The sequence below is a fragment of the Danio rerio genome, chromosome 4, assembly GCF_049306965.1.
Source record: "Danio rerio strain Tuebingen ecotype United States chromosome 4, GRCz12tu, whole genome shotgun sequence".
Taxonomy (NCBI): domain Eukaryota; kingdom Metazoa; phylum Chordata; class Actinopteri; order Cypriniformes; family Danionidae; genus Danio; species Danio rerio.
This window is the reverse complement of record NC_133179.1, coordinates 34,174,930-34,195,582: the sequence shown is the minus strand read 5'-3', so window position 1 is coordinate 34,195,582 and position 20,653 is coordinate 34,174,930. Positions and strand designations below refer to the sequence as shown.

Sequence of the window (20,653 nt, the reverse complement as noted above, 5' to 3'; positions counted from 1 at the left end):
CAATACTCATTTGTTTTCTTAAGACTTTCTCGAAATCTTCCTTCAACACACTCGAGCTCAGAGAAGCTGCACAGATATCTTCAGCTCCAGTGTTGTCTCGAGGACACGCCCACAGTCAGGAGAATCTCATGAATATTCATGTCAGTGGAGCCAGTAATATTTCAGGATATACCTGTAGATCACACAGGTGTGTTTTAGTGAAGTGAAAGAGCTCAGATTGTGTTCCTGCTGCACAAGAGCGTCTGTACTTCTGCATGTGAGTTTAACACTTCTACATTACGCTGATTTGTGGAGATGATGAAGGGTTTATATGTGTATAAGCGTGTTTATAAGCGTGATTTATAGCACTGTCTGCTCCTGAAGCTTAGTCTCAAACCAAACACGGTCAAAACACGATCATTTCAACAATATAATGGGTTATTTTATCTCTTGAAAGTGTTTGTGCTCTTCTATATCGGGTTGACTCGATAATTTCACATCATTCAGCACAAAATAAACTTTAAACAGTCACGAAATCGAAAGTGAAAGCAGAGCTTCCGTAAACAGGAAGAATGCGGATGTATATATTTCAGCAGCGGCGGGTAAGACAGACGCTCCTGGCGGGAAACACTTTTCAAATTGTAGCTTTCTTAAAAGCAGGGTTTGACAATAAAGATAGCCCAGTTTGCATATGTGATCTTAGAATCGAGAAGCAGCAGCAGGACTGATGAAAACAACTGTCTTCACGCGAGCAAAAGAAAGATCACTCGCGCGCACAGGTCATGTGATGCGAGCAGCTGTTTTCTCCTGCGAAGCGACCGTGCCTGGAAACTCACCTGGTGCGATCTGCTTTCTTTAAACTCGACTGGACAAAAGGTGATGCTTGTGAATCTGCAGACCTGCTGCTTTCAAGAGCTCCAGATTTAAAATAAATGTATTTTTGTAAGCAGCAGCGGCGCCGGTTACTGCTTTCTCTTTTCTTTCCCCATTCTTTAAACCGATTATTAACAGGTCTAATGTTAACGTGATCCTATTATCACACGGTATGCTTTTCACCAGCTTTCTTTTACTGATTGCTATTTTTGTTAATATGGTTTAATTGTGTGTGTGTGTGTGTGTGTGTATACACTGTAAAAAATTGCTGTTAAAAAACGGTCAGATTCTACGGTAAAATAATGTTTTTTTCACTAAAACAGTAATATTCTGTTAAAAACAGTGCTTTCTGGGTAACATTTTTGTTTTCGAGAAAGTAAACAACTGCAGAAAACTGTGAGCTAACAGAGTTCAGATTCGATGTTTTGAAGTCTGTGTTTGAAATCACACTTTGTGTCCTTGTTCACTATTTCATACACTAGTTAACTAATAAAGTTCACCTGACAGAGTTAATGAACACTAATGAGTGAATTCAGACACTGATGAACACCTGCTGTTAATAATTACAATTACTGAAGAAAATAAACAAGAAACACAAACAGTGACTTGAGTTACAACATTAAATAAAATCAAATAAAATAAAACAGCTTCAGTCTCAGCAGAGGATCATTAAACAACTCCACAAACAACAGCAGACACACTTATTACTGACTGATTTGACTTCCATACTATTCTCATTGAGATCCAACAGAAATTAAGGTGTTTTTTGTGTCACCGTAATGGAGTGAGGGGCTGGTTTAATTGGGCTCTTCACCCTTGAACTAATTAATTCAGACTCTCCAATTACTATAATAAAGAGTTATCAAAATAATTGTATTATAGCAATAAAGTTGGAAAGTCAATAAATAGAGAAATCTGTTTGTTTGAAATTAGTTCTGATAAATGTTTTGTTATAAGTCTGGCTGAAGAGCCTCATGCAATAGATTTTATGCTTAGTTGCAGGTATTAATTTAATTAATGAGAAGTGGAAACAGAAAAGATACCTCCGTAATTACTTAACAGTTAAGAAATAACATACAAAAACAGTTCAGTTATGACTAATACACACTCAGACCTCATGAATCTGACCTTCTATCTCAACAATGGTAACATCTCAAATGTTTCATGCTGCAATGCATGCTGGGAGTGGCACGGTACAAATATCCCAGCATGCATTGCGGTATAAATAAATGTTGTATAATGGTCTAACAGTTTTCTTTATTTGTGTTTGATTCTGCTGTTGTTTATGTTTAGACTTTCAGTTGCCTGTTTGTGAGTTAAACTGTTAATTTTGTTAGTTGTCACCATTATTGAGGTTCATATGCTGATTATTGATGTCTCTTTGAGTGTGATTTACACCATAGAGCAGTGTTATTGTCCAAGGTATTCTTAAAAACTTCCAGAAATCATTGCCATATATAGACATATAATGTAAAACAACAGATTTAACATTGAATAGGAGCAGTAAATTATATTACACTAAATGAGAACAGACTATGCCATTTAATAGCAACATGAACCACTAGATCTTATTTAGGTTTTTGGCTGGCTTGCCACAACAAAGGAGCTTTTTAAACAAAGTTCTTAACAATTGCAGCAGCCAAGACATATAAATGTTAAAAATGACAGGGCTAAGAGCCCAACTAAAGCAAACTCTGTTCTCCATGATGGTGACGTAAAACTTTAACTTTTTTTCTCAAGAAGAACTTTAGTAGATGTTATACAAAAATACATGTTTTAAGTAATAAGTGTAGCTGGTGATGATGTTTGTAGAGTTGTTTAATCATCCGCTGATCATTTAAATGATTTAATCATTTGTTGTTCTTCAGGTTATTTCATTATAAACTGTGACTAAAGTTTTGTATGTTCTGTTCTTGTTTTTTTCCCTTCAGTATTTCTTCATTTGTTCATTGTTAATCCTCAATTATCATTTAATTAGTCAGTTAATTAATGAATTTACTTCAGCTTTGCTCCATGTTTCTTGAACACTCAGTAGTGTGGACACTTCAATAAAAACTGAAGTATATGCTCTGGGGTTTAAAGGGTTAAAGGTGTGAGAGGTAAAAACACAGTGTAAAAATGTATTTTAACAGTAATATACTGTTAATTTACACTACGGAAATAGACTGTAAAAAAACAGTAGATTGCTGGCAACCACAGCTGCCAGTAGATTACTGTTAAATCAAGGAAAAAAACAGTATTTTACTGTAAAACCTGAAGCTAATTTCTTCTGTGTGTCACCGTTGTGGAGGAGAGTAGAGCCAGTGTATGAGTTAAAGATGAACAATGAACTGCTGATGTTATTCTGCATGTTTCTCTCTTTAAAGATAGCGGCTGTTTAGTTGCTGATGCAGTCAGAATCTCTCTGGTGATTCCAGATTTACATGTATGTGTGCTGTTGTGAAAAATAAGACATTAGAGTTAAACCGAACTTTTCTAATTAACTAAAATAAGTTATCATTATAAGTATGCTTCTAAGCATATTTAGCACATTACTTCATAAACTCATTCAGCAGTTGACCAAGTTGAGGCAGTTGCTTTCAGTGAGCAAAATGAGTTCACTTGAGTATTGTGTAAATCAATGTAGTCCATGTATTTTTACAGCAACATACTGTAAAATAACAGTACATTGCTGGCAACTGCAGCTGCCAGTATTTTACTGTTTTTTAACGGGACAATTTTTAACAGTGTATATATATATATATATATATATATATATATATATATATATATTTATAATAAGATTGCTTTAATAGGAGATTAACTCGCTGTTTGGTTAACTGGTGATCAGGAACCTTTAGCCAGAAAAGTTTTTTTTACACAAAAAGAGCATGTATACAGCTATATTCAGCTTGTTTTGACACATTAATTAAAAATTTGTGGCTAAGAAATACAGCCCCTTTACAGCCCTGGGGCCTCATGTATCAACGTTGCGTACGCACAAAAACTTTGCGTACGCCAGGTTTCACGCTCAGAATCGCTCATGTTTGGATTTACTAACAATGAACTGAACGTGGGAATGTGCGCAGCTTCACGGCAGCTTTTTGGCAGGCGTACGCACATTTTTTGTGCGTGTCTGTTTTATTTCCATTGGCGACTCCTAGAGGCAGTTGTGTTAAATTCCTCTCTACAAGTGTCTGAGCCTTGCAATGGCAGCTGTATGAGACGGGTTCATCTAGCAGGTATATAAGGTTTCCATACTATACAGTTGAGCAGCTAAACATTAAAGCACAATTTGCAGCAGTCGCCTGTTTTCCCAATGTAATCTGAGCTATCTACTGCACGCACATTGCTATAAAGACACTATCTGAAGATGAATTTGCATACGTGAATCAGAAACATTTCCATTCAATAAATGTGCAAATAAAATATGATGCACAAACTTATTGATGATTCCTACTTGTCTTTCTCGTGATAAATAGTTGGCAAAATCTGATATGTAGCGGGGGAAAAAAAAGAAGAAAGAGTTCATCAGACGCTGGATTCGAGCCGAGTTCAGACTCGAACGTGTCAAAACATGTACACATGCGTCTTACGAACGCGCCACTGAGACTGTTAAGACTACTGCAACATTTTACCGATATAAACCACACTATTTTTTTTTTTTAATGCACTCAGTGCAATGTTCAGACCCAACTGTGTTAACCGCATCAGCTAAACTCTCCCACTCTATTTTTTTTTCTTTTGTTGTTAATTCCGGAGAACAAACTTGCAAATAACACCGCTTTTCTCCGGTCTACCTCCGAAAGGAGCACCTCCAATACACATTCTGTTCAAAGTTTCTCTTTTTGCTTGCTTTTGCCATTACTTTTTCGTTGGGTTTTGCCATTAGCATAGTCATTAGCATATTCATACGGGGGAGGAGGCAGGGAGGGGTTTTGCGCTCGTGCATGTTGCGCTCAGTTTCACGTTCATTCGGATGTACAAAAGAATATGCGTGAGATTCGGCGTACGCAGTGTTTCATATATCTGAATTTTTTTCTGCGTACGCACATTTACAGCTTTGTGCGTACGCAATGTTTTAGTAAGATTTCCACGCAAGTCTTCGTACATGAGGCCCCTGGAGTTTCAAGGCTTAGAGCGGCCCACCTCAGTTCACGACTGACTATGTTAAACTCAGGTCATTTCCAGTTCAGTTTCTAATGACACGATCACGTCTTTTACAAGGACACAGTTGCTTTTAAGATTAAAGGGGAGCTGAATCTCCAACACTATTCTTTACAACAGCACAACGTCCTTTCCTGCAATATCTGAATATATATTCTGTGCTGAACTCTTTATAGATATCCAGTCCTTTATAACGGTGCTCACACAAAAAAATAAAATATGTACACCTATATAAGTAACCCAAACAGTATTACATGTCTTAGCACTAAAAATGAAAATAAATGACTCGGGTGAGGTTTGAACTCCGGTCAGCAGCGTCATAATGAAACGTGCTGACCACTGGACCACAATGGCTTCAGCATTTACTCTCCTTTTTAGATTTCTGATCAAGGTATGTCAGATTTATTTCAGTTTTTCTTCTTTGGTTTGTGCTAACTGATCCTGAATCTGTGAACTCTTTTCCACCGATTTTAAGGTTTTAATCATTCCCTGATTTCAATACAGAGTTACTGTAAAGATCTATTAAGACGATTAAGTTATCTGTATTTAATTTAAACATTCCCTTTTATAATGATTTGTGCATAACTATGTATTCCCTAATGCAGTGGTTCTCAAACTGTTTTCATCAAGTACCACCTCAGAAAAAAATTGTCTCTCCAAGTACCACCAAAATGACCAGTATTGAAATACAGTAGCGTAGTAGGCCCAATAAAGCAGCTACAACTCTGCACAGTTAAAAAAAACGTGGCAGATTACCTCAGAAATATAGGCTATATGTCATATACGGCATATTATATCCATCATTTTAGATACATTTTGAAATATGTGTAGCATGTACATGACATATTTCATTCCTCCGCGTACCACTAAAGGAAGCCTGCCACAGTTTGAGAACCACTGCCCTAATGTTATTTGCCTTTAAACATATAATAAAAAGAACAAATAAATAAATAAGAGCTGCTAAATTTGATTTTACTGATAATAATAAATCATTTCTAACAACCAAGACACGTCAACCCTGTCTTAGTTTCTGAGGAGAAATATTAATATTTTTATTGACATTTATCCTGAATTTTAAATAATGACCACAAAAAAAAAGTATTTAACATCAGTATTGTAATAGCGAGTGTAGACAAACAGATACATTGATTAAAATAAGAGTCTGAAAACCCCTTCAGAAATAGAGAGATAACACATGTACATTCAAATTATGTGCTGCAAACAATAAATAAAAGACAAACTACAACATTTGAACTGAATGTAATGCTGTTTAATGGTTTTCTTGATTTGTCCTCTGGTTGAACATTATTCATTTGTGTGTGCTGTTTCTCTTCACTGTGATCTTCAGTTATTTTGTTCAGTTAGTTCAGTTTTGCCTTTGGTACTGACTAATCTATTGTATAAACACACTTATTGAATATTATTGAACAGCATCCTATAGAAAATAATAATATAGCAGAGAGATCTGTATGACTCCGCTGTATGTCTGTATGTCACTCCGCTGCTAGTCCGTTTGCACTGGCTGCCAGTTGCTGCTCGCATCAAATTTAAAGGTCTGATGTTTGCCTACAAAGTGACTTCTGGCTTTGCTCCTTCTTATCTGCTCTCACTTCTGCAGATCTATGTGCCCTCCAGAAACTTGCGTTCTGTGAATGAACGTCACCTCGTGGTTCCATCCCAAAGAGGGAAGAAATCACTATCGCTCACGCTCAATCTGCCCAGTTGGTGGAATAAACTCCCGAACTGCATCAGAACAGCAGAGTCACTCGCTACTTTCAAGAAACGACTAAAAACTCAACTATTTAGTCTCCACTTCATTTCCTAATCTGCAATTGCCTCTCCGAATATCACACTAACTGTAACAAAAAAAAAAAAAAAAATACTAATACTACTAATACTTCCCTTCTTAGACTTTACAGACCTGAAACTTGCCTACAGCACTTATTCATTGTTGCTCTTATAGTTGTGTAAATTGCTTCCTTGTCCTCATTTGTAAGTCGCTTTGGATAAAAGTGTCTGCTAAATGACTAAATGTAAATGTAAATGTATGAGGTGTACTCATTTATATAGATATCTCTAATCTTATTTTATTGGTTCAACATTGCTGTAAATATTCTCCAGTGACCTCTCAGATTTCATCTTAAATACCTTCTCTAAATCTTCCTTCAACACACTCGTGCTCAGAGAAGCTGCACAGATATCTTCAGCTCCAGTGGTTTGTGTGTCTTCTTCAGGACACGCCCACAGTCAGGAGAATCTCATGAATCACACCGCCACACGGTTTAACCAATAATATTTCAGGATACACCTGTAGATCACACAGGTGTGTTTTAGTGAAGTGAAAGAGTGAAAGAGCTCAGATTGTGTTCCTGCTGCACAAGAGCGTCTGTACTTCTGCATGTGAGTTTAACACTTCTACATTACGCTGATTTTGGAGATGATGAAGGGTTTATATGTGTGAGTGTGATTTAAATGTCTGATCCTGAAGATCAAATCCTCAAACACAGATTAAACACTGAGTCAAACACGCTCATTTAAACACTGTGTCTAAAAGCTTTATTTTTAATCCCTTTAAAGTGTTTGTGCTCTTCTATATCAGACTGACTCAATAGTGTCCAATAATTCTGCATTAAATATAACTCTAAACATTCAGAGTCACCAAATCAAAAGTAAAGTTAAAGCAGACCTTCCAGTTGAACAGGAAGAAAAGCTGCTGAAAAACAACAAGCTGACGATCCTTAAACAACACTGCATTTAACCTTTGACCGTCAGAGTAACTCATTAACCAAATAGCCTCTTTAGTAGAGAGACATTTTAATACTCACTAAATCAACAATTGGCTGAACCTGAACTTCTCTTGATAAACTCTATATAGCATGCATTTACCTTAAATCAAATGTGAAACAGCTAAGATGTCAGATCAGGGTTAAACCAACTGCATTCATGTTAAGGACTATATATATATGTATGTATGTGTGTATGATTGTTTCCTGAAAGCTCTGCTAATGTCTGCATTGGTGTTTTAGCTGCAGTATGGCAGAGGAGCGAGTAAAGGACTCTCTCTCAGAGAAACACAGGTATTGACTCTGTTTTTACACCATTATTTCAACACTTTCTCTGAAGAACAAACACCAACAACTTAACACACCTCCTTTATAGACCGTAACACCCTTGAGTCCACAAAGTGGTGCAAACAGATGTGCTATTTTAACAACATGACACAAAACATGAAAATTACAGTTGTGCTGATCTGAAAAAAGCAACAAATCACACTGTTCACCTCTTGCACCTTGTGATTTATTTATTTATATATATATATATATATATATATATATATATATATATATATATATATATATATATATATATATATATATAAAAAACTTGGTATAATAAACTTATATGTTTCTGTTATTAGTAATAGCTGGACCCACACACAATCTCTGTGTGCAGAAACACGCTGGTTTTTAACCCACCACTGAGTCTATTTATTTACCAGCGTAAATGTGAGCATGTTTATATTATTCTGTTTAGAAATTAATTTCAGTAATATTATTGACTAATATAAAAAAATGTTTATTTGATTTATTTACAGTACAGTTTGTACAGTCATTGTCTTTTAGTCAATATTACACGAGACTCGCTGTGTTTAACAAATATGTGGATCTAAATGGATTAGCATTGTAAACATTAAATAAAACTTTAAAACTTTCTATTATCATTTCATATCTTAAGTTTTTAGTTATGATACGATTATGATTTAGTTTTGATATTACGACACTTATAAAAATCATCATGCATAAATTCTGCTGTAGAATTTGCAAAGAATGTAGAAAAAAGAAAGAAATTGTGATGGGAGAATGCACAGAGCTGTGAGTAAACTCCACATAAATATATTTAATATGACTATTGACTTCAATCAAACACTTTGAACGCAGGAGACACACAAATGACACAAGTCACATGTTCAGAAGAGTATAATAATGATCTGATGGCTATATTGATCTGAAATTTTACTCATGAAAGATTTATCTTACACCTTGAACAAAACCTTGAGGTTGTGATGCTCCTTTTCCTCTGGTGTGTACAGTGTGAGATCAGGATCATGTGTGTCCAGCGCTGTGTCTCTGAAGAGTGACTGGTCGATGCATAATCCACCAGAACTCAGTGAGAAAACACCATCATCTGCCCAAAGGTATTTAGTGTTGTACATTATTGCTCACACATGAACTGTATTTCAGTATTCATCAGGACATTTTTATTAAACTTTATATGTTATAAAGAGTCTCTTTAATAAATTGTGTTCTATTGTTGGCTGTCTTGGATGTCTCTCTTTTTTACATAATTTCCGAGCCATAAGGTATAACCATGGGGTCTACTCATTGATTCCTTGTGTTGTTGTTGTTCCTGCAGTGTGGATAGAGATGATCAGACTGGAGACCTGCAGCAGGATTCACTCCAACCAGAACATGATGAACTTCAGAGAGTCAAAGAGCAGCACAAAACCAGCATGAAGAACAAGTATGAGAGATTATTTGAGGGAATCAACCATGGAGAGACTCAAACCCTCCTGAACAGCATCTACACACAGCTATACATCATAGAAGGAGAGAGTGAAGGAGTGAATGAAGAACATGAGGTTTTACAGATGGAGAAAAGAGCCAGAACAAAACCCTCACAACACACTCCAGTCTACTGCAATGACATCTTTAAAGCCTCAGCTGGAGCAGGACATGAGGAGAAGATCAAGAAGGAGAAAGCCCAGATCAAGACTGTTCTCACTAAAGGCATTGCTGGAATCGGGAAAACCGTCTCTGTGCAGAAGTTCATTCTGGACTGGGCCGAGGGAAAAGACCATCAGGATGTAGATTTCATGTTTGTGCTTCCATTTCGAGAGCTGAACTTGATCAGAGATCATCAGTACAGTCTTCACAGACTTCTGCTGGACTTTCATCCTGAACTTGAAGATCTGGAGCCCAAGATTTATGAGCAGTGTAGAGTTGTGTTCATCTTTGATGGTCTGGATGAAAGCAGAATCACACTCAACTTTTCAGATGAGGAGAAAGTTTGTGCTGTGACTGAATCTTCATCAGTGGCTGTGTTGATGTGGAGCCTCCTGAAAGGAGATCTGCTTCCCTCTGCTCTCATCTGGATCACCTCCAGACCAGCAGCAGCCCATCAGATCCCCTCCAGATACATCAACCGTCTGACAGAAATTCAGGGATTCACTGAGCCTCAGAAGGAGGAATATTTCAGGAAGAGAATCAGCGGCGAGCATCAAGCCAGCAGAATCATCTCCCACATCAGAAGAGCAAGAAGCCTCCAGATCATGTGCCACATACCCGTCTTCTGCTGGATCTCCTCCACTGTGCTTCAGAAGCTCCTGGAAGAAGATGTGAGTGCAGAAATCCCTCAAACTCTGACTGAGATGTACATCCACTTCCTGCTGATTCAGATCAACATGAGGAAGCAGAAGTATGAAGAGAGAGATCCAGAGAAACTCCTGCAGTCCAACAGAGGAGTGATCCTCAAACTTGCTGAAGTGGCTTTCAGACAGCTGATGAAGCGCAATGTGATGTTCTATGAGGAGGACCTGATTGAGAGCGGCATAGACGTCACTGACGCCTCAGTGTATTCTGGGATCTGCACTGAGATCTTCAAGGAGGAATCTGTGATTCATCAGAGGAAAGTCTACAGCTTCATCCATCTCAGCTTTCAGGAGTTTCTGGCTGCTTTCTTTGTGTTTTACTGCCATTTAACAGGGAACAGAGAAGCGCTGAGGGTGATTTATGATGAAGAATATTCATATAATCAATATCTACAGTCCAGCTCTAAGAAGTCTTTGTATAATCTGCTCAGTTCAGCAGTAGATAAAGCTGTCAGAAGTAGTAATGGTCATCTGGATCTGTTCCTGCGGTTCCTGCTGGGCGTCTCACTGGAGTCCAATCAGAGACTCTTCCAGGATCTGCTGACACACACAGAGGAGAGCTCAGAGAACATCAGGAGAATCACACAGTACATTAAAAATCAGATCAAGGAAGATGATGGTCTCTCAGCTGAAAGATCCATCAATCTGTTCCTCTGTCTGCTGGAGGTGAAAGATCAGACTCTGGCCAGAAAGATTCAGGAGTTTGTGAAATCAGACAAACACTCAGAGTATCTCTCTCCTGCTCACTGCTCAACAATCTCCTACATGATTGAGATGTCAGAGGAGCCGTTGGATGAGTTAGACTCTAATAAATTCAACACATCAGATGAGGGAAGACGGAGACTGACAGCAGCTGTGAGAAACTGCAGAAGAGCTCTGTGAGTATTCATTGATTGATCACAGAAGACACACATCAGTCTGCACTGAAGACTCAGATCAGTTTAGTGAATCACTGCCCTGCTTTAACAGAAAATCTTTAGCTGGCCATATCGTCCCCCTGTGAGATCGCTGATACACCATATTACTGCATGGGGACGCGGCGGCAGTGTTCTGTTTCCTTATTTGCTCATTTATTTCATCATTTCTAAACGTATTTAACAAACTTTTCTTGACTTTTTACTCACACAAACAACATTTGTACTTATTTAATGATCTGCTTCATTTGCTTTACAGTTTATCCTGGAAAATAACTCAAATCCCTGTAAATCCCTGTGCTCCTCCAGCTGAATAGGACATTTGTTGATGTGTATTTGCTCAAATCTAACACAGTGTTGCTCTTGGATAATTGTGTTTGTTTTCTGATCAGAGAAATAGTGTAATTTTAGACAGTATTGCCGTCTCGCCGCAGACATGCCTCTAATGTTACATTTACTGTAGGCCTAAACACTAAACTTTACACTGAGCTCAGTAAAATGCTCTCTGATTAGTTATTAATAATCTGTTCAATAATTCAGTACAGTCATATGAATGGGGAAATACAGGTTTAGTTTAATGTAGTTTCAATCAATAAATAAATAAATAAAAAGAGCAGATTTAAATGAAATAATATTCTTGTTCCTCCTAATGCAAGACAATGCTGGACCTCATGTGTCTGGAGTGTGTCAGTAATTCCTGCAGTTCACTACAGTTTTGAGTGTGACTCCTAATCCAGTCCTCCATGGGTTAATACATTTGATTTCCAGTGATCATGTCTGTGTGATTTTGTTGTCAGCACATTCAACTGTGTAAAGAACAAAGTATTTAATAAGAATATTTCAGTCATTCAGATCTAGGATGTGTTATTTTAGTGTTCCCTTTATTGTTTGAGCAGTATATATATATAGTTTATTTCCAGTGTTGCTTTTATCACTGTAGACTGGACTCATGAACACTCAACACTGCTCACTTCTCACTGCTGATTGTGTTGCTCTTTGTCCTCTACACAGACTACAGCGCTGTAAACTCACTGTTGAGTGCTGTGAGAGTTTGTCTTCAGCTCTACAATCCTCAAACTGTGTGCTGAGAGAGCTGGACCTGAGTAACAATGACCTGCAGGATTCAGGAGTGAAGCTTCTCTCTGATGGACTGAAGAGTCAACACTGTAAACTGGACACACTGAGGTCTGAGTTTAAACACCTGATTTATTGATTGATTGATTGATTGATTGATTTTTTGTTTTGTTTCATCAGGCAGATCACATTAACGCTGTGTTTTTAGTAATGTGTGCTCTTTCTCAGACTGATGACATGTAAACTCACTGCCGATTCGTGTGAGAGTTTGTCTTCAGCTCTACAATCCTCAAACTGTGTGCTGAGAGAGCTGGACCTGAGTAACAATGACCTGCAGGATTCAGGAGTGAAGAAGCTCTCTGATGGACTGAAGACTGTGAACTGTAAACTGGAGACACTGAGGTAAATGATTCTCCACTCTACAATAACTACAGTCAGACAGTTTCATATTAGAGCTCTTCATGCTTGAACATGTTAACCCTGGGTGATACTAAACCCCAGATAACAGGAATTATGGTTTATCTGTGATTGTGTTTCACACTGCTCATACTATACCTGTAGTTAACCCTCAGGGGTCTGAGGTGATTTTGGGACCCCTGAGATGTTTTGACATGCCCTGGCATCTGTTTTGTAGAAATAAATATTATATGTGGTTAGTAGGTTTTAGAGAAACAAATGTAGCTGAAATACGAATCTAAAACCACACTGAATGTGCCTGAACAAGAGTTTAGAGTAAGCAGTCTTGTAGACTAGAATATTTACTGCACAATTATGTAAAATTATTCTGTTCTCTCATTCAGAGAAAACATACTTGTTTTTGTCTACTTGTTGTGTTACTGCTGTGTGACCATGTAAACACTCTGGGTGAACAATATACAGTGCTCAGCATATATAAGTACACCCCTCACTAATCTCTCTTTTACATTCATATTTTAATAGGAAGCTCTACAGCATTATATTTGTGCATATACAATAGATTAGCCAAATCTGGAGCTCATCTAACAAAATAACTTAAGATAACGGTCCAAAAACTAGTGCACTCAAATTTATGTGTTATAGAAAAATATTAAATACAAAATTAAAAAAGAGGAAAAATTAAGAGAAGCAAAACAATGGAAAAACTAGCTGAAACTTTGTAGTTTTTTTTTTTTTTTTTGCAATATTAGCTTGAATTTATTTGTATTATCTTTCAATTTCTGAATATGTTTAGTGACTAAAATATGATGTTCATAAATAAATCTGTTTAATAAATGTGTTCTGTTTAAATGCAGCAGAATACACTGCCTATATTGACTGAGAAATGGAGGAAAGTCTTGATTTTCAGAATGGGCTGTCCTCCATTATGCTGAGCGCTGTATGTGACTTATACAGCCGCACATATAATATATATTTGAAATGGTGTAAAACGTGTTCGCCAAACTCTCTTGTGCATTAATCCAGCATTTAATAATCATTTCTGAATGAGTCTGAGACACTGAAGTAGAGGAATGACAAACGCTTTAAACACAAGAATAAATCAGATTTAAACATGAAAAACAATTACTGTAAATCTAAATCATATTTGAAGAGCTTTAATATAGATTTCACTAATAGTTGCAGTCTCAGTTTACTGTTTGAAAACTTTAACAGTTTGTGTCTGTCTGTGGGTGTCAACATTCAACATTTCTGTGTGAAAGTGAAGTGCAGCGAGAGCACAAATAAACATTATACCAGTGTTAATCCTGTTTCAGAGCAGAACAGTGAATCTGGAGGTGTGAAAGCAGCAGAGTTAAACGCTAAAGTCAAGCTGTTTTGTGTCCTGCTGAAGGTTTGAGCTGCTCTCATATTTGTGCAGTTTCAGTTTCTTGAAAACAAATAAAAGTCTCATGATAAAGTCTGAAATAATCCTGATTACTCGCTCGTCTAAAACAATATCTGGGAAAGGCTGAATGTGAAGGAGAGTCAGCAGTCATGAATATTGATCAGGTGTTTCTCTCCTGACAGAATAAAAGTCCCCTAATGGACCATCAGTGTGAATGTGACTGTGGATCAGGTGATGAACACATGAAGAGAGCGGGCTTGTGTTTGTCTGAGTTCATTTTGTTTTAGTCCACAACAGAATCACAATATAAATGATGAAATCAGCTCATTTCCTGTTGTGTTTTATACATGACTTTAAGATGATCTTCTGAGCTCAAGTGTGTCTTCTTCCTCCTCACAGCAGACTTTACAGCTTGATGTGGTGTATTATGAACAATGTCTTTGCTCTGTACACTTCTACAGATGATGTCGAGTCCTTGTTGAGTGTGTGAGTGTGTTTGCTGATGCGAGGCTCGATCAATAAGGAGAGCTGATCAGGATGTGTGTGTTCATCACTGCTGTTGACATGAGCAGAAACAGCAGTCAGCATCTTCACAACACAAAGAGATGTGTGATTGTCCAACTGTGTGATGTGGACTATTGCTGTGTTTGTAGATTGTCTGGCTGTATGGTGACAGAGGAAGGCTGTGGTTTTCTGTCTTCAGCTCTGACTTCAAACCCCTCACACCTGAGAGAGCTGGATCTGAGCTACAATCATCCAGGAGATTCAGGAGTCAAGCTGCTCTCTGAACAACTGGAGGATCCAAACTACACACTGGACAAACTCAAGTATGTGGAGCAGCACTGGCCTTGTGCTTTTACACTGAATGGCTTTAAAAAGACACTAGAAAGCTCTTTTGTGATCAGCTTCAGTTTTCTGTGAGGGTTATGGGGTGAGGACAGACCGAAGATACAACTTGTAGAGTATTACAGTCATGTCTATGAAGAGCAAATCATTGAGTGTGAAATGAATCTCCTCTGTAAATGTTGGAGTGTATTGGCTCAGTTACAGTGACATTAAGCGGGACACACTGTACAGTTTCAGCATTTGAGCTGAGCAGAGAAACTTCTTCCTCCATTTCTGCTGAAGAATCCTACAATATCAGGTCAGGAATAGGGTTGGGGATTGAAGATGGATTCAGATTCTGGAATCAGACACTTGGATAAATGTTCAGACTCTTGTTCTAAAATCAACATCTGGATTCCTCTTCTCTGTGCACACATGTGTATTTTTCACTTGCTAATCTGTCAGGAAGTTGGGCGCTGGCGATCAGTTTTAATAATCTGAACATAGTTTAGAGATGGACTGCAACATGTGCTCAAAGGCTGCATGTGCTGAAGAACGATGGCAAAGCTAAGTGTGATCACTGTAATAAATGAATGTTGCAGCAGGGTGTCTCCATCAACATGAGCAGTATCTGCGCTCGCTTCACCAACAGCAGAGGAAAAGAACGCACTGTGTTACATTCATTGTGCATCCCGGCTCAACCAACAAGTGTTGTGTGTTTTAGCTCAAGAGTTTGGAGCGTGTAGCTGAGCAGCTCAGTGCTAGCTTTAGCTTATTAGCTGAGGGGGAAACTAAACAGCTCATTCTCTCCATCTGTGTGTGTTTACAGTCTGGATCATGGAGGACACACGAGGATTACAGCAGGACCACGCAAATGTAGGACTACACACACACTCACACTCGCACACACACACACACACACACACACGAGGATTACAGCAGGACCACGCAAATGTAGGACTACACACACACACACACACACACATATACACACATATACACACACACACGAGGATTACAGCAGGACCACGCAAATGTAGGACTACACACACACACATATACACACACACACACACACGAGGATTACAGCAGGACCACGCAAATGTAGGACTACACACTAGGGATGTAACGGTATTGTAAATATGCATGACTCGGTAAAACTATAGGTCTTCTGAGAAAATTTGCTCAGGCGAATGAAGCGAACGGGAGGTAGCGAAAACTACAATTGCCATCAGCCCATGCTTGACCATCATCCCTTGCGGTCTGTTGTCGCTACAGATCCAGTAATGCGGAAATGGAGTGTGCTGCTAGAAGCGGGGATGAAAAGAGCTGGAAAACTCTAAGGCCCCGTTTACACTAATGCGTTTTAGTTTGAAAACACATAAGTTTTGCTATCCAGTAAAACTTACGGTTTCACGGCTGGAGAGGCCGTTTTCATTCTGAAACGCTGCAGCTCCGTCTCAGTGTGGATGATGGAAAACGGAGACATCTAAAAACGGAAGCGGGGCTGCAGACATTCGCCTCTCTGATTGGGGCTTTTCCTGAATATTAAGTAGCCTAACACACACAGTTCAGTCCTGCATTCTCTCCGTGTAAGTTCAGACTTCGCAAGTTTGATCAAGGCTGCAGTCTCTTCTTCTCAGTTTGATATGGAAAAGCAGATTATACCGAGGACACGGGTAAATCTTCAAAGGGAACAATGTACTTTATAACTTCATTCACATCACCCTGGCTTCGTTGTTTCACTTTGTCAACAATAAAATGTAAACATGATTTAAGGAACTGCCTATTTTCATTTTAATATTAGCAACTTAGACAGCAGACATGTTGAGGCGTCGTGCTGCATAAGATGAGCGTCATCTTCACTGTGTGGATATTTATAACAAAACGGAGCCGATAACAACTGCCTCCTTTCAATTTCAGTGAAAATACGAAACACAGCCTCTCTTTTGCTGAGTATCAGTTTTAATAATCGATTATGGCCATTTTAAAAGTATAACATACAATAAGTTTATACATTATAGGAAATAAAGGCAAGCGATCAGTCAATATACAGAATGTACGTGCTTACATTAATCATTAACTTATCTTTGCGCTCAGCCAAAACACGTTACCTGAGAACAAGTAATAGATTCCAATGACCCAAGTCAGGGAATATGTCGTTAGATAAAGACAACAAGATAAATGAAATATCCCGTTTAATAAATATAGTGAGATTAGATCCAGCGGGAGATGCTTGATGAGAAGTCCGACTAGCAGAGCTCTCATCTGTGTAGATGGGCTGAGTGTGATTAAATGTTGAATGTGATGAGTTTTCAACAATACTAAATTGAAACTTTATTTTTTTACATGGTTTAATATTTTTTTTGTTATTAAAATTGAAGTTCCTGTTTCAAAGCTTACAGATAGATGGCTAATTTGTATGTCATTGACACTTTTGGCACTTTTTTGGAGTATTTTCATAAGTTTTGTTTTTTCCTGTAAATGATTCAATAAATACCGTACCGTGACATTCTGATACCGTTACATCCCTACTACACACACACACACACATATACACACACACACACGAGGATTACAGCAGGACCACGCAAATGTAGGACTACACACACACACACACACACACAAACTCACACGCAAGCACATGCACACACACACACACACACAAACTCTCTCTCACACATCACACATACACACACACAGACACACACACACACATTCTCTCTCTCACACAAGCAAGTGCACACACACGCATACGCATACACAAATATACACACGCACACTCTTTCACACACAGAAACAATTACACACACACTCACACACACACACACACACACTCTCTCTCTCTCTCTCTCTCAAACACACATGCACATACACTCACACGCGCACACTCATACACACACACACACACACACACAATCTCTCTCTCTCTCTCACACACACACACACATACACTCTCAAACACACAGGTACACGCACACATTTATGCACACACACACACACAGCTGTGGTTATAAATGTGTGTGTTCTTGTGTTCAGATGTCAGTTTCTTCACTCTGGATCCAAACACAGCAAACACTGAACTCATTCTGTCTGAGGAGAACAGAGAGGTGAAGAGTGTGAGAAAGAATCAGCCGTATCCTGATCATCCAGACAGATTTGATGTTCATCTTCAGGTGTTGTGCAGAGAGAGTGTGTGTGGACGCTGTTACTGGGAGATTGACTGGAGTGGAGATGTTGGTGTGTGTATATCAGTGTCATATAAGAGCATCAGGAGGAAGGGAAGAGGTGATGAGTGTGTGTTTGGACGTAATGCTCAGTCCTGGAGTTTGTACTGCTCTTACTCCAGATTCTCATTCAGACACAATAACACACACACTGATCTCACAGTGAAGTTGCTCAGCAGGAGAATAGGAGTGTTTGTGGATCACAGTGCAGGAACTCTGATCTTCTACAACATCTATAGAGACACAATGAGCCTCATCCACTCAGTCCAGACCACATTCACTGAGCCGCTCTGCCCTGGGTTTGGGCTTTATTCTGGATCATCAGTGAAACTGAGCTGAAGACTGACGAGAGATTTACCCAGAATCCTCTGCAGGAGCAGTTAGCAGCAGTGTGTGTGCGTGTGTGCATGCCTAAGTGTGTGTATGTGTGTGTGTGTGTGTGTGTGTCTCTGTCTGTGTGTGTGCGCGTGTGTGTCTCTGTCTTTGTGTTTGTGCGCGCGTGCGTGTTCACTGCTGTGTGTGCACATATGTCCACTACTGTGTGTGTGTAAGAGAGAGAGAGATTTTTTGTGTGTGTGTGTGTGTGTGTGTGTGTGTGTGTGTGTGTTTGTGTGTGTGTGTGTGTGTGTGTAAGAGAGAGAAGGATTGTGTGTGTGTGAGTGTGAGAAAGAGTGTTTTGTGTGAGTACATGTGTATTGTAATGAATGGTGCCATTATTAACGTGAGACGACAAAGATACAAACTCAAACCTCTCCTGTACTCTGACATTTCAATACTTCAGAGCTCAACTTTATCTAAAACAGTCAAATGTAAGCGGAGACCACGACATGACCAGAAGAGGGCGCGCAAGACTAATGAACGGAGAGGGAGAGAGATGTTACCTATCTCTGACCCACATCTGCTTTTACCTTCCCCTGACCTCCTTTCCTCTGAATGCATATGGCTAGCGCAGCTGACCCTGAAGGCCGGTAAAGTCTAGATCGGATATGCGGCCGGCCGGAAGTGCGATATACACATTAATAAAGCAGCATTTTTTAATGACACTGTATAACAATAATTAATATTTTTGAAAGTACTGTGATGGTTGGGTTTAGGGTTGGGGTGGGGGTAGGCGTTAAAAAATACATTTTATTGGGTAATTTAATAGATAACATAACTAATACTCGGTACAACAACTGTTTTTACATTACTGTGACGGTTGGGTTTAGGGTTGGGGTAGACGTTAATAAAATACAACAATTGAGAAATTTAATAAATAATAGAAATATTTCTCGTTAACTTCCGGCCACAAACGTATTCGCTCTAGCAACAACCCTGAAGGCCTGAGACTCTCTGGTCATGGAAGCTGGGTAGTCTCATAGCCTCCGTAGGCACGGATACCTTGGGTCGGGGATACCTCGGGTATCGTTTTAATGACTTAAAACTTTCTAAACAATGCTACATGAAAGTGTTTGTATGTTGATTCATGTTCTTAGATGTACCAATGGGACAACTATAAATTTGTTCACATAAGACATGACCTATAGGTTTGTTGATTACTAAAATTCTTGACTGAGTGGTCAGACCACATCGTACAGTTGATCCTTGGAGATTTATAATTAGTGCTTTGATGTAGCAGGTAAAACTCAAATGGTGTCTGGGTACTTGTATTGAATATGTCAAGTCCTCACTGATATATGAGGTGTGGTTATGTGTATGACCTGATTTTGAGAGTATTAAAGCTGAGCCGCACTGACCAGCTTTTGGGTTGATTGCCCTTTTCCTAAAATACGCATTTTGTTTCTGTTATTGGTCTTTTGTTTATTCTACTTTTCACTGGATTTTATTTTATTAATAAAAGTGTATATTATTTCTTTTCTTCACTGGAGTGGACATTGATTTCATTTTCCAGAACTCATCAAAGTTACCCTGTGTGGTAAAGATTGAATCTAATCAATTATTTTGCGAAATACATTATAAAGACGATCCTTTAACTAAACTCTAGCTAAGAAATATAGCGAAGGGAGGATTGGGCTTATCTCTGTTTAATTAGGGTGATTAAATAAAGGCGATCCAGCACAGCACCTACTTTCCATAAAGGACCACAACAGCATGTATATGCACCGACATGATGTTTAGTAGTATTCATTTACTTAGAGGTTTTTGTTCAATTGTTTTGGATGTAGTCTATCAAGACAACACATAGTATATCACTCTTGTTCCACCAGATGGCAGCGTCTCCATTGTTTTCGTAAAGGGCTTTGTAGGGTAACGTGACTAAAAGCACTCCATGAATTGGTCTTTGCAAGTTTGCATTTCTTGAACACAGTCGATCCGCACAAGTTTCTGAACTGCTGTAACACAGACTTGTGTTTTGTCTTGTTAAAAACAGCTGAATATTATCTAT

General features: G+C 38.6%; 3 protein-coding genes across 4 annotated transcripts in view; 1 reads left to right on the top strand and 2 right to left on the bottom strand.

Moving 5' to 3' along the window:
• Positions 1 to 20,653, bottom strand: part of LOC137491238 (uncharacterized) — a 1,025,816-nt gene that overhangs the window by 639,093 nt on the left and 366,070 nt on the right. The window lies entirely within an intron of this gene.
• LOC101886704 (uncharacterized) overlaps positions 1 to 20,653 on the bottom strand; it is an 847,011-nt gene that overhangs the window by 460,288 nt on the left and 366,070 nt on the right. The gene's annotated exons all lie outside the window — the stretch shown is intronic.
• On the top strand, positions 144 to 20,125 carry LOC137491182 (protein NLRC3-like). 2 transcript variants are annotated; one of them, XM_073947418.1, is made up of 10 exons: positions 144 to 256; positions 7,233 to 7,398; positions 8,025 to 8,075; positions 9,089 to 9,193; positions 9,412 to 11,304; positions 12,352 to 12,525; positions 12,643 to 12,816; positions 14,869 to 15,042; positions 15,870 to 15,916; positions 18,080 to 20,125. In XM_073947418.1, the coding sequence occupies exons 3-10, from the start codon at positions 8,032 to 8,034 to the stop codon at positions 18,604 to 18,606; spliced, it is 3,138 nt and encodes a 1,045-aa protein (XP_073803519.1). In that variant the 5' UTR covers positions 144 to 256; positions 7,233 to 7,398; positions 8,025 to 8,031; the 3' UTR covers positions 18,607 to 20,125. The 2 variants fall into 2 exon arrangements, with proteins under 2 accessions (XP_073803519.1, XP_073803520.1); XM_073947419.1 differs by lacking the exon at positions 7,233 to 7,398.

Bases quoted from the DNA above. Each gene is read 5' to 3' on its own strand.
- LOC137491182 (XM_073947419.1), top strand. From the start codon at position 8,032: ATGGCAGAGGAGCGAGTAAAGGACTCTCTCTCAGAGAAACACAG. The intron at 9,194-9,411 runs GTATTTAGTGTT...TTGTTCCTGCAG, and splicing joins ACACCATCATCTGCCCAAAG to TGTGGATAGAGATGATCAGA. The intron at 15,917-18,079 runs GTAGGACTACAC...TCTTGTGTTCAG, and splicing joins TACAGCAGGACCACGCAAAT to ATGTCAGTTTCTTCACTCTG.